Source organism: Zootoca vivipara, chromosome 8 (genome assembly GCF_965207765.1).
Source record: "Zootoca vivipara chromosome 8, rZooViv2.hap1.1, whole genome shotgun sequence".
Lineage (NCBI taxonomy): Eukaryota > Metazoa > Chordata > Lepidosauria > Squamata > Lacertidae > Zootoca > Zootoca vivipara.
The window spans coordinates 22252205-22266937 of record NC_142591.1 but is presented as its reverse complement, the minus strand read 5'-3'; the positions used below and the strand labels follow the sequence as shown (position 1 = coordinate 22266937).

Here is a 14733-nt window from a genome sequence, read left to right as displayed (position 1 = left end):
CTATTTTGTTTCAATTCCCGCGTCTACCAGACATGAAACATTCTGCATTCCTGATGGTGTAGTAAAATTAATTTTATTTGCTATATTACACATTCTGTTTCTCTATATGTACACACACACATTGCAACATGGGAAAAAAATAACAAGTGATCGTCATGTGCAATATAAATTACAACCCCACATTTATGGTATTTAATGCAACATTTATACATGAATGCAATAAATATATTGCCTGGCACCTGCATTGTACACCTTTAGGCGTGAGGTGAAAACATTCCTTTTCAACCAGGTGTTTAGCAGATTAATATCCTGTAACGTGGGTGGGTCTACACCGGGGGAGGTGGGGAAATGCTATAAATAAGTCAGAAATTAGATACTTAGATAACAAAAGGGGGAAAAACCTATGGAAAATCGTATATAAAAATTTCCTGCTCTCTGGCACCACCTGGTGTTGCATGTTTATAGCACATTCAATAGAAATAGAGATACTTTATTGTCACTGTACCACTTGTTTACAGTGAGATTAAACTGCTTCAATTTGTTGTTTCTTTATTAATGTAGCCGAGTTTTTAGGAAAGGGGGGTTATTGGTTTGTTTGTTTTTATGTACCTTGTGTCAGGGGTGCCAACTTGAATAAAATATTGGGGGCAGGTAAGCCCTGCCCCACATAATCACATGCACTCCATTTGAATGGCAATGCTCTTTAACTTGGGGGGCAGCCCCCTCAAATATTTTATGGGGGGGGGGCTGAAGACCCCTCAGCCCCAATGAGTTGGCTCCTATGCTTTGTGTTCTTTTATCTTGTATTTTTATGCTATGAACCGCCCTGAGATCTTCAGATGAAAGGTGGTACCCAAATTTAATAAAATAAAATTTAAAAAATATACAATTACTAGGGTGCAGGTCCACTGACAGCCACGGACTAGTTTTTATTTTTCTCCCATCAGCAAGACTATTGTTGAAAAGGATTGCATTAAGACCTTGTGTATACCAAACAATGCAATTTAGAAAGAGACACAGCAAAAAAACACACAAGTACCCTAGAGACTCTTTTATGCACGGTTTGAGAGTGAGTTGACTTCTTGCTGAGCACGTCAGCTGTGGCCACACGCACTCCCCATGCAAGCATAAAGGAAAGACAGGCGAGAACACCATATTTAGACATAACTTCGGGAAACGGTGCCTCTGTTGTGCCACATTCCTGCCGCCACAAGATCCTTCCTGTTTGCTAAGAGAAAGCTGAAATACTTTAAGGGCCACAGAATCTGCCCCAGAAGAGGATGTTTTTGGTTTCATTATGCCGGATGAAAAAGAGGAAAGGGTGGTCAGCTGCAAACAAAGTTGCACCCGCGGTACTTCGTCCATCTATAGTAGCGCCTGTCGAAGCAGCCGCCTCTGTGCCCTCTTCGTTAATGTCAACAAAGCACTTGTGGAAAACATGGGACAAAATCAGGTTGCTTTTTTCAGACATTCCAGTGAAATTGGCTTGGCCTACAGTGAAGGCGTCTGTTATCCCCATGCTGGTCAAAGCTGCCTTTAGCTCATAGTGATCTTCTAACTGGGTCCTAGGAAGATACACATTTGCTTCAATTTCTTCCATTTCTTCTGGGCTGGTCCACTTGGATAAGGCCTCATAAGTCAATTTCTTTTCTAGCTGCAGACACAAAGAACATGAAACAATCAATTAAAAGTTATCCAGGTTTTCTAAATTCTAAATGTACAGCTGTGTTTGGATGTCAGAGTTTTGGAGAGTATACACAAAACTGATTGATGAACAGCAAATACTACAAGTATTATTATTTTTTGAAGTCCAGGCTAGTTTACAGATCCTTTCAGCTATGATGCAATGCATTCTTCTAGCACTGAGTACAATGTCAAAGGTTTTCAACAGTCAACACAGTATATCACAAGATGAAAAATACGTGTCTGGGGGAAAAAAGAGGTGAAACAGAACAGGATTTTCATCTACAAATTTGTTCATCTACAAAGATCTACGGGGTTATTAAAGCAGGATATGACTAATTCAGATGAGAGGCTAATACTTGAACAAGCCCAAATGAATACAGTGGTACCTCGGTTTTCAAACGTAATCCATTCCGGAAGACCATTCGAGTTCCAAAACATTCAAAAACCGAAAACTCAATACAGAAGCCTCAAAATGGAAAACTCAATAAGGAAAACTCAAAACGGAAGCTGTGTGGCATGTTCGACTTCCAAAAAGTGTTTGAAAACCAAAGCATTTACTTCCAGGTTTACGGCGTTTGGAAACCGAAACGTTCGCCAATGGAGACGTTAAAAAACAGAGGTACTCTGTATAATGCCAAGGAGTGGCATTTTAGTATAGTTGCTCCAGATAATTTGAAGAAGCAAAGAGCTTTTGCATTAAGAAGGGGAAAGAGGTTGGCTGGAGAGCTGTATGTTGTACAATGGGATAACCTGCAAAAACTTCACACACTTCTCTAGGTAGAGGCATTGATTGTTAAAACACTCTAGGGATCGTAACTCTCTGATTAGGGGTTTGAACTTGAACTCCTAAGTTCAAAACAGGTACTGTATCCACTTCACCACAAGAACCTAAGAAGGGCCCATCTAGTCTAGAATCCTGTTCTCACAGTGGCTAATCAAATGTCTATGGGGAGCCTGAAAGTAGGAAATGAGCACAACAGCACCCCGCCCACCTGTAATTCCCAACAACTTGTTTTCAATGGGAATAGTGCCTCCAAATGTGGTGGTAGTGCATAACTAGCATGGCTACTAGCTACTGGTTGCCTTATCTCCCATGAATTAATTCAATCATCTTTTAAAGCCATCCAAGTTGGTGGCTGTCAGTACATCCTGTGTAATGCACTATGCACAGATGTGTTCCTTTTGTCTGTCCCAAATCTTCCAGTATTCTGATTCATTGGATTCCCCAGATTCAAGTAATATGGGTGGAGGTTTCCCCATCAACTTTCTCCACACCACAGAGGCTGCCGAAATGATTACACGAAATCTGTATTCTTGGGCCAAACATGAACGTCTGTTGAGAAATCAGCGTGCAACACCCATATCCACCCAACAACTTTAGATGTGTAGAAATGGTCCTTGAATGTTATGAAAACACTCCTTTGCAAATCCTTCGAAAGGCAACTTTTTCTCTCAATGTTCTTGGGTTTTGTATAACAGGAATTTTCAATACATCAAGTGCCATTTTCAATCGAGACAGAGTTCCAAACCTATATCTTTCAGTCATTTTTCTACAAAATACAGTGGAACCTCGGTTTACGAACACCTCGGTTTATGAATTTTCGGTTTACGAACGCCACGGACCCATCTGGAACAGATTAATTCACTTTCCATTACTTTCAATGGGAAAGTTCACTTCAGTTTATGAACGCTTCAGTTTATGAACAGACTTCCGGAACCAATTGTGTTCATAAACCGAGGAACCACTGTATGCCAAAAGAAACACAGTCTACACACACACACAGTGAATAACTGGAATAAAAAAGAACGGACAACCCCCCTTTTAAAATATTCTAAATAGTGCTTCTTTTCTTTACCATTTCCAGGCCAGTGGTGTCATCAGCGATGTCATCAGGGAGGAGTATAAACATGCTGAGCTCATTGTTGACATATTGGAGCTCAAGAATCTGAGTCTTCACTTCTTTTATGTAGTTCCAATTGAAGTTATCGTGCTGGAACATCATCTTCACCGGCTTACTTGTTTGCTGCAATATGACAAATATGTTTTCATGTCCATGAGCCTTAAACTTCATGGGGGAACTGGAAAAAATGCATGTTATGTATGCTATTTGGAGAAGAGATCTCTCTCCCTTACATTACTTTACAGTGCAGAACAAGGTACATCAGGCATGTCCAACAGGTAGATTGTGATCTACCAGTAGATCACTGGATGTCTGTGGTAGATCACTGCTAGGTCACTGGCACCCCTAAAAAAAAGCTCACCCAAATTTTCCTCCTCCCTAAAAAAAGCTGAACTATGACCTGAAGCCCTAAACAAAAATGGGCCTCCCTCCCTCCTAAAAGAAGCTCAACAAGTTTGACCTAAACCCCCCCAAACAGGGCTTCCCTTCCTTTAAAAAAAACTCAACAGCTTTGACCTGAACCCCCCAAAAGGGGGTAGATCACTCCCAGTTTTAAACTCTGTGAGTAGATCAGAGTCTCTTGGGAGGTGGCCACCCCTGAGGTACATGATACCATCATAGGCATCATAGGCATGGTAGTGGACATGGTAGTGGCGGTTGAAGTGCCTTATTACCTCTTTTTATTAAGCAGTATGAAATTATTTACCTTGTTAAGTCTGAAGGGCTGCTCTGTTGTGTCTTTTTTCTTAAATGTCTTTGCCCAGTTTCCTCTGAAGTACAGTGCATTTACTAAGATCAGCTCGGTAAGCGAATTGATAGACCCCTCATCCAACAGATTCTGTATTTTACCTTGTTTGGGAGAAGAAGGAGAGAGAAAGAAGTCGTATGTTTTGTCAGCTGTACACATCTGAAAAAGTGTAGTTTTTTTTAGATAACAAGAAATGTGACTTTACCTTAAAACTTTCTGTGGACTTGCCCCAACCCATCTTTCTAATGGTTTGCTAAATATATACATTTTTGCACAACATTTCCCACTAAAATAATACGTTTTCTATTTCACTAATATGTTTTAATGTAAATATATTCATATTTGTACGTACTTGAATTGTTTTATTAATTACTAGCGGATATAGTTTTGTAATTGGCTTTATACTTGTAAACCACTTAGAAGCGTTTTTGGCAAGTTACTGGTATATGAATCAATAAATAATAACAATAATTACTGGCGAACTGCCCTGCAAAATTCAGAGACGTGTGGCTTTTGAAGGATGGGTATTTTTGGTTCGCCTGTTGTTTCGAGAGATGCAAATTTAAATGGGTTTGCCTTTAAATTTGAACCGGAACAAATCGTTTCTCCATCCTTAGTCACTAGTGGTGGCTTTGAACGGGGATTAGACAGCTTTATGGAGCAAAAAGCTATCAGTGGCTTTTAGTCATGTTGACTATATACTAACTCCAGATTTTAAAAACCCAGCAAGAACACAAGTGGGAGAGTGCTGTTTTGCTGGACTATATCGGCTTCGTGCTTCCCAGCTGAGCAGCCCCGATCCCACTTCTACTCGCATGCAAGCAGGAGTGGGGTCAGGGATCTCTCAGCTGGGGAGGGGGAGCACTTTAACAGAGCCCACATCCCGCCACTGGCTCTTGCGAACTGGTGGCGGCTCAGTGGCTCCGTAAAACTGCTTGGCTGAGGCGAGGGCAGCTGCACGCTCCTCAGCCAAGCAGCTTAAAGAAGTGGAGGAAGGAAGAAGCTGTGTAGGCACCGATTCAGCTTGATCCTCTCCCTTCTGGGGCAGAGTGCAATGGCGGTTTCAGCAGCGGTATATCACTGATGAAACCGGCACTGCTCTTGAGTCCCTCTGCCTCCAGCTCCCGGCTCGTTTGTTTGTCCCTCATCACGCTGGGCGCTGGAGGCAGAAAGACTCTAGCGGTGACGGTTTCACCAGCGATATACCGCTGAGTGAAGCTGTCATTGCGTTCTGCCCCCACATACCGATCCTGGGCGATATATCAATATATCACCCAGGCCTTTAGCAGAGCAACCATTTTGAGCTCACCTTCTGTCTGGTGTTCAACCCAAGCATTGATCTCTTTTCTGACTTCTTCCGTGGCTTCTTGAAAGTTCACTGTTTGTGGCTCCGCATTATAGTATTTCTTCATTGACAACATGAATTCCTTAAAGGTAAAGCAATACTCTTAAGGCAATGCAGCCATGCCAAGGAGAGTGAAACAAACGTTTACAGGATACTAAGATCATCCTACACCCACAGAAGCAAATTTAAATTTTGAATACACCCCTATTGTTGTAATAGGCAGTTATTACATGTTTTTATTAAATTCTCAGCTCTCATTCCAGGGTCACATCTACAGGCTCCACTCACTTTTTGGAGAGGCACCGATTTGTCTCCATATAACTGGTTAACACTTCGAAGCAGAAAATGCTTTGTAGGTTTGTTGATTTCTTGACTAAGTTCCAGGAATCTTGAATGTATGTTGCTTGATGTTTCAGGAGGGGGCTTAAACAGAGAATTACAACATTGATTAATCCCACATTCAGCTATTACCTCTTAATTGCAGTTTGTTTTGTCCCCCATTACCTCTCATTTACCCCCACACATTCATATTAACCTGCATTGTCAACACATCTTGCCTCTTTTCCCCTTTCCCCTTCTTTTCCCGTGGGCAGAAGGGCAGAATTTGAAATTCTCACACTTCTCTGGATTTTGTGATGCACTTCTTCAACCAAAGAAATGTTCATAGCAGCGATAAATTTGCCTAAAATCCAGATGTTAGTAAAAAATAATATAAGATGCATTCTGTGAGGGGAAATTGCCTGCAAAAAAAAAAGGATGTGAGAGGCAAAACTACATCTAAAAAGATGTATGTTAGGAGAAGGAGTTAGGAGAAGGAGCCAATGAGGCGGACTCATGAAAATCCCAAACAGATGCAGAAGTGTGGAGAACTTTATCAAAAATTGGAAAAATTAGAAAGCAAAATTGATAGATTCTCCTGTCTCCACAACAGATGCAACAAGGAACCACGGCTGGAATAGGGTGTTAACATGCAAACAGCTCCACTTGTGTGAAGGCGCTTAATATTTTCTTTTTTAGCTACAAGATGAAGAGATCAATTCTCCAAAGTTTGTCTGGGGAGGCTAATACCTCTTTCAGTTTCCACATGGAACTGGGATGTGGTCTGTACCAGTTATTTCCCTTGGAATATATCCCAGAAAAGCATATCCAGATACCCATATCTAGATTTCTCCATGACAAGATACATCCGGAGAGAATTAAGCACGCCTAAGTCAAATTAATTGCAATGGGTATAAATGGGAATATATGCTTAAATTCCACTGTTCTTTTCTTGCAGCCTATATTCCTGTTGACTCTTAAGACATCCAGATTTCCATCCAGTAACAAAGAAGTGTTGATAAAAGAGACTACAGCCGCTTCCCTATGCACACTTAGTTGGGAGTAAATTCTTACAATCTTGCTTGCCAGTAAACATCCATATATTCAAGCTGCTGTGATAAATGTACATTGCAGGTTATATATATATATATATATGGAGGGGAGACGTGTCATGGTTGCTCTGCCACATAACACTGATAACTATTCTCTCTGTGCTTGTCCACATACTGGATGGTTTAAAGTGTTGGGTTTTTTTGAAAGCTAAAACTTTGTATCATCTAGGACATTCTTTCCAAATCATCAAGTGAACTAGGACAAAGTAGGCTGGAAAAGAAGTTAACACCAAAGTCTGTAAAAAACAAAACAAAAACCTGGCAAGCATACATTAATCATAGGTGAAGTTTGGGCTTTTTCCAAAAATTACCTTCCGAATAGCGATGCAGGGGTTATTCAATAGCTGCTCCATTTTGAAGTACCCTCGTGGGTGTCTCATAGCGTGGGCAGCCTCACTTCTCCCAGATTTGTTAAAGTGAAGCACCTGCAATTTAAAACAAACCCAAGGCAAAACATAAGCAATAAAAAGTTGTTACGTGAGGTGTATAAAGTCATGTGCTTACAATTGCACTCATTAACCGTGGTTTGTAAGTTGATTTATAAATGTTAGTTGATGTTCACCATAGTGAACCCTCCCAAAAGTTAAAGATGCCTCAGCTTTATCTCCAGTGGTCTCATTTTTCCAAATTAAGCTGTTCACATTTCTGTATTGGTTTGCATTTTTAAAGGGTTCGCCTGAAAATTCCCCAGAACTTTTGTGTGAATTTCTTCCAATATACCCATTCTTGTATGCAATTTTGCCGATTATACATATTTTTGCAAAGCAATTTTCTTAATATAAAGTATCTTTCTGTATTATTTTCACTAATATATGCATTTTAAAGCAGACCTTAACCTAGAATGTGCATTTCTGTAAACACTATGGTTTAATTAGTTTACCGCAAAATTCAGATGAGTGCAAGTTTCAAGGGATCATTGTGTTCTTATATTGGCTCTCGTATTACTCTGGAAAGTTGAAGTGCATACATTTGCCTGTACATGCAAACTGAATCTAATTTCTCCCCAGCCTCAAATGTTAACTACGGCTTAGCAATCTGTGCAAAGCAGGACAATGCAATTCCAGGCACAGCAGGATCCAACATTGCTGGTAGGATTTACAAGCTCCAGAAACTATGCAAGTAGATTGAGTTAGGTCTCTGGTCTTGAGAGTGCATAGAGAAAACGACATTATATCCCAGGGGCCAGGAGCAAGGTTGAGTTGCTATTTCTCTTGTGTGTAATTTATATATACCGGTACCGCCCCATTCCCAGTCTTAATCTGTGCACCCCACATGAGAAAAGTGTGGAAGGTGACCACATGAGAACAGGTCTTTTCAGTGGTGGCCCCCCATCTATGAAATGGGAGATCTACCTGGCACCATCTCTGTCAGTTTTTAGGCACTGGGCTAAGACTTTTCTGTTTACCCAGGCCTTTGGTTAATGGAGGTGCTCATCTTTTTTAGAGGGGTGGGTAGGACTTGGTTCTTATCCCTTCATTGCACAACGGGTCACCTGATGTCATTGTGAGATCAGGTGCTTGGCAGCTGGAGATAATCTCACCCACTGTCAAATTTGACCCACAGGTGCCTGCAGAGATAAGAGTCTAGCTCATTGGCCACACACCCAGTTCCCTAACCCTGATTTAAGTTATTAATAGCACAAAGCTTACCTCTGCTATCTGCTCTGCAGTACGGCCTTTGGCTCCAAGGTACAGTGTGGCCATAATAGACGAGATACTCCATGGTGAGAATAGGATGTTTTTGTTGCTTTGAGCCTTGCACACTTGTTTGAAAAAATCAATGGCAAAACCACCATTGGCTGTACTCAGTTCCTCCATTGCTATTTAAACCTATTTAGAGAGAGAGAGAGAGAGAATAAGCTTTAAAACTGTTTACATGTACACCAGGGACCGTTGTGCATGCCTCTTTCCTACTGAAGAAATTCTGGAAGCTTTTGATGATCAGGCAACTGGCCTGAAAGATAAGCAGTCCGGGAAAAGCCATCAGTCATTTGGACCACAGAAACTGTCTTCCTGCCTGTCTTGCGTTAGTTTTGTAGCAGTAGATACTAGTAATGTGGTTTGAAGTCTTTCTTCTGCCAAAAGTCTTTCATTATGGCATGTTGATCCTGACTTAAGAAATTAAAAAGACCATGCTTTCGGTTTAGGAGAGTCGCAAATAGTTCATTTGTCTGTTCTGTTCTTAATTACATCATATGATACGTGGATGCAACTTGAACAATGCATGCCAAATGCTCCTGCATATGGGGACATTTTGTCAAGGGCTGTTACCACATGATTTGGTGAAGGGCTGCTTACAAGTGCTAGGAATATAGAATCCCTCTCACTCAGTATTATGTACTCTAAGCTGGCAGTGGATCTCCAGAATCTCAACCCTACCTGGATATGCAGATATTTCCCGGACATACCTGGAATACTGCTGTTGGAAGCAGTGTCTGGGCAGAAATTGCAAAAATGTCTGGAAAATCTGAACGTATGGCAGCCCATGTCGGCACTGTTGCTTTTGCCTATTTTCCTTAAAAAATAGGTCCAAAACGCCTTATTTTGCAAAGTCTCCAAAACAGCTCAACAACTGTCACTGTTTGAAATATGGCAACCCTATCATGACCTTACCAATATTCCATCTTGATGAGAAAAATATACAGTGGCTAGAAAGTCCATATTCTCTCTGCAATAAGAGTTGGACTAGTGTTTCCAAAACTTTTAAAACCCCAGGGTACAGTTCTTTTCCTGCATAATAAATGAAAGCTCATGCCATTACTATTCCCAGTCATTCCCCTGAACAGTTGGGTACGCATTCTCCTTTCAATGATGGCCCTTCTCTTTCCTCGGTCAAGTCAGGTTTCAGGGTAGGACCATGCTTTCCAGACAGTGGTGATGTTTCTAGAGTTCCTCTGGGCCTGCCAGCTTAGTCCCACATCCTGTTCTCACAGTAATCAGCCAGGTGCCTATGGGAAGCCCACAAGCAGCACCTATAACAATCTCTGGCAAGCAAGCAGCCTGATAAGCAGTAACGACTCTCCGTCAGTTTTATGCAAGTTTATTTACAAGAAAAACACATTCAGAGCATGGCCTCCTGTATGCTCTCATTAATAGCTGCTGCTCAGTCTGACTCACCATCCCTTCCAACAGGAAGAACGCCAAAACCCCTCCTTTCTTCTTCTTCCCTTATGTCATTCTCTGAGCTTTTTCTGCCTCCTAGTACGGGGACTGAACGGCTGCTCCGTCTCCTCCTCACTCCCAGAAGACACAGCCTCAGACTCTGGCTTATCTGCTAGTTGCCTGGCAATGCTCGGGCCGACTTCCAACTCTTCCTCTCCTTGGTAGCTAATAGCTTCTTCCCTGGGAATGAGGAGGGCCGGGCTGTCTTCTCTAAACTCTTACACACAGCTCTCCTCTGCAGAGTCGGCCCCTTGCTCACTTAATTTCTGAGTTGACTCTTCTGCTGTGCTCTGGGGGGAAGGCTACGTTCCTGACAGCAGCTGAGTGCAACAGCACTCCTCCGATTCCCACAGCTAGTGTACAGATGCAGACTGCGTTAGAGAGTGGGGTCAGAAAAAGGCCATCATGACTAGAATGATGTGGTTACTCCCCATGTGTGTTTCTCTGACTGTGAGGCAGGGTATGCAATTGTGCCACAGGATTAGGAAACCACCGCAGTGGCAGACCTTGGGGTCTCAAATTTCAGCGGCACCCTGTACAATGCCAAAACCCAGCACCCGCCTGCCTATCCCTGCTGCAGTGCCCTTGAGACTGCACCCAGTGTGACTGAACCAGTTGTGCTCCCCTAAATCCGCCTCTGACCATAGCCCACAGGAAACCGTGTCCTGTTCTTTGTATGAATATGTCAAGCAAAGAATTGCTTACCACATACTTCCTGTTAACGTAAGATAGCATTTCCTAGGTTTAATCATCTTGGGACACATGTCGTCTTGAACCTAGCACTTTTGTAAACACCAGGCAGCTTGCCACAGTTCCTTCCTTGACAAACACTTAACTCAGGTTGTCCCAAGCTCTCAGCAGAATTTGCCCTGGAGAACTTTGAGCTGGGCCGCTTTGGAAGAAGTGTTGCCATCCATAGTACTTGGCAGATTCCTTTGTTTCATGGCTTATCTATCCATTTGAAGCATCTTGTTCTTGTCCTGTCAGGTTTAGTTTTGCCTCTCACGCCCCTTATAGTTTTCTAACAACAGGTCTCGCCATTCACAGTTCAGTTCCACCCAACTAAGCTAGCTATGTACTGTATTGCACTCTGCCCAACCTTTCACAGGTTAAGTCTTGTAAGATGGTTGTGGGAATAGCCCCTGTTATAGGCTAATGGAATGAAGGAGGCCCACATGCTGTTGGCCTTGCTTCTGGGGTTGTATGAGGTTTAGGGTGTGGATCAGTGAGAGCATCTGCTTTGCATGGAGAAGGACACAGGTTCAATCCCCACAATCTCCAGGCAGGGCTGGGAAGAGCTCTTGATAGCTCCATCAGCTGAACATGAGACTCTTAATCTCACGGTCGTGGGTTCGAGTCCCACATTGGGCAAAATATTCCTGCATTGAAGGGGGTTCGACTAGAAGATGCTCGTGGCCCCTTCCAACTCTGCAATTCTATGATTTCTGCGCTGAAACCCTCGAGAGCTGCTGCCAGTCAGCATAGGCAATACTGACTCAGTATAAGGCCACTTTCCTATGTTCCTATATGACCCCCTCACCCTAAACCCCAACATCCAGGGGGTTGGACTAGATGACCCTTGGGTGCCTTCCAACTCTCTGATTCTATGATCCATGTGTGGACCTCTGAGTGGGGGGAGCCTATGCACCTAGACCTCTATGTGTGTTCATTTCTTCAGGAGTCTGGGCACAGAGGCTTCATAATCCCAAAGCTCTGAGGTGTCTATGAAACCTTATCTAGAACAAAATGAAACTACATCCGCATACAAGAGATATGTACTAGCCGGCTTGGCAGAAAACCCAAGCTTGCAGAAGTGCAAAGCTTATTTAGTGGAAATCGCTACAGGTGTAGGAATCCCAAAACATCCCAACGGGAACTGAGATTGCTCAGGGGGCAGGGAAGATTCACTACCTGTGAGGGGAACCAGGTGAGAGGCAGAAGGAAGAAAGGTATGGGGGAAGGCATGACTGGAGAAGTCAGTGAGTACATTGTGCTGAAGGTCCCAATTGTATCATATATATTCTATTTTCTCTTTCTAAAGGCAGATTACCTTTGGCTTGCTGCCTTTTTCTGACTGAAAATAGACCATACACCCTCTACTTAAAGACTCACGGAGGGAAAGCTCACCATTGTCAAATCACTCTTGCCATTGTCAAATCACTCTTACTGTCAAGAACTTTCTCCTAATATCAACACCACTTAACTCTCCCCCTGTTGTAATGTAATCTCATTAGATCTAATCTTAGCCTTCTAGGTCCTATTCATCTCTAATAGAGCACATTTTGATGTGGTTTCTATTAAAGTTCCCTGTTGAACTGCTGCAATCTTATGCATATTTACTTGGGAGTAAGTCCCATTGAACTCTGTGGGATCTACTTCCGGATAAATATGCACCGGATTTGATTGTAAACTCTGTCCGACGCAGATTGATCTTAAGACATGCATAAACCTCAGCAAAAACAGAGAAAAGATGAGAATTGTAATTTTACATACCTCGTTTAACCCAGCTATTACAGCAGGCACTCTCTTCACCCAAGTGTAAATCTAAGTGCAAGTGAGGCTGATTATATAGGATTTCTCACCACTCCCAGTGAAACTTTCCTCAGTAGATGTGATGCAATATACATTTGCCCTAAGGCTGTGATCCTATGGAATGATTGAAGCATCTTAGGCAAGAGTCAGTGACCTAAAAAAAGAGAGAAAAAAAGAATGAAAGCATGACATCACGGTCATAGAAATATCTGTGTCTTTTCACTGCTCTGCTGTGGGGTTGATACACAATGTATCACTGAGTCTTTGAGCAAGAGCTTTCAAAGCAGTTTTCTCCCCTCTGTGGAATGTGGAAAATCTCTTGAACTATGTGGAAAATCTCTTGAACTTGTCACCTATTAAATATTGAGACATGCAACAAATATTTCCCACAGATCATATGCTCACATGAAAAAAGAAAGCTGAAAATAAAAAAGACATACTAAAGATAAATGGACATAAATCTGACATCAGGAATCACAAGACAGAGAAACCAGTAGGAGAACACTTCAATCACCCAGGACATTCTATACAAGATCTCAAAGTAGCTGTTTTATTACAGAAAAAATTCAGAAACAGACTGGAAAGAGAAGTTGCTGAATTGCAACTCATTACCAAGCTTAAAACCATGGAGAGACCTGGTATGAACAGAGACATAGGATTCTTATCTCATTATACATGATCAAGCTTTCTTTAGCACCTCAGCTTTTTCCTGCAAGACCAATTGCAGTCATTAACAGTCGTTAACAGTCATCAACAGGTTTACCACTCCTATCAGCCCATCACCCATTCCCATCACCCCACACCCACTCTCTGACTATACATAAGCGTCTGGTTACTTCTGTTTCAGTGTATCTGAAGAAGTGTGCATGCACACGAAAGCTCATACCTATGACAAACTTAGTTGGTCTCTAAGGTGCTACTGGAAGGATTTTTTATGTTTATTTTTATTTATACTAAAGAGAGAAATCCATGGACTGAGTGGGACAGTTTGATGGGGTGGTGGTGCTCACCTGACCTCCCAACAGGTGAGTCACTGCATCTTCTTGGGAAGGGGAGGGGCAAAGCTGTAGCATTGGGCTGTCTCTGTCAGTGTGTTCGTTCTGTGCTGGCCTCCTCACCACCTACCACCTCCCTTTCCTAGTCAGCAGCAACAACTGCTTACCCCCTCCCAGGAAACAGAACTCACCTTCCGGCTGAAAAAGCTAGCTTAGCAGCTCTATCCTACCTGACTTCTGATACAAATCCTGCAGAGGTTGTTGTTGTTTAGTCGTGTCCGACTCTTCGTGACCCCATGGACCAGAGCACGCCAGGCACTCCTGTCTTCCGCAGTTTGGTCAAACTCATGTTGGTAGCTTTGAGAACACTGTCCAACCATCTCGTCCTCTGTTGTTCCCTTCTCCTTGTGCCCTCCATCTTTTCCAACATCAGGGTCTTTTCCAGGGAGTCTTCTCTTCTCATGATGTGGCCAAAGTTTTGGAGCCTCAGCTTCACGATCTTTCCTTCCAGTGAGCACTCGGTTGATTTCCTTCAGAATGGATAGGTTTGATCTTCTTGCAGTCCATGGGACTCTCAAGAGTCTCCTCCAGCACCATAATTCAGAGGTAACCCCCCCAAATATCCATTCAACAGATGTGCCAGGTTGCCCCCAAGATTGAGGGGGCCCATCGCACATCACACACATGGTGCGCATGGGATGGAGGAGGCAGAGCGCTCTGGAGGACCTGCGACGTGTGTTGTGCATTGCACTCATGGGCCGCCTCAAGATTGAGGGAGGCCAGCCCCCTTAAATCAAATATTGAGGGACCCAAGGTGCCTTCAGCCCCCTAGAGTCGCCATGCCTGGTATTCAGCCAAACCTGTCCTTTATGACTTTCAAATCTGGGTATGATACTGTAATTTGACATGAGCTTCAATTGTCTCAGAATCAGACT

General features: G+C 42.7%; 1 protein-coding gene across 1 annotated transcript; it reads right to left on the bottom strand.

The window, feature by feature from the left end:
* Window positions 1-54: 54 nt before the first annotated feature.
* On the bottom strand, window positions 55-13028 carry LOC118089974 (leukocyte elastase inhibitor-like). Its single transcript, XM_035125204.3, has 8 exons — window positions 12765-13028; window positions 8760-8939; window positions 7422-7535; window positions 5969-6103; window positions 5645-5762; window positions 4294-4436; window positions 3543-3710; window positions 55-1654 (listed from the first exon to the last, which is right to left on the bottom strand). The coding sequence occupies exons 2-8, from the start codon at window positions 8925-8927 to the stop codon at window positions 1250-1252; spliced, it is 1251 nt and encodes a 416-aa protein (XP_034981095.2). The 5' UTR covers window positions 8928-8939; window positions 12765-13028; the 3' UTR covers window positions 55-1249.
* Between the last annotated feature and the right edge of the window lie 1705 nt (window positions 13029-14733).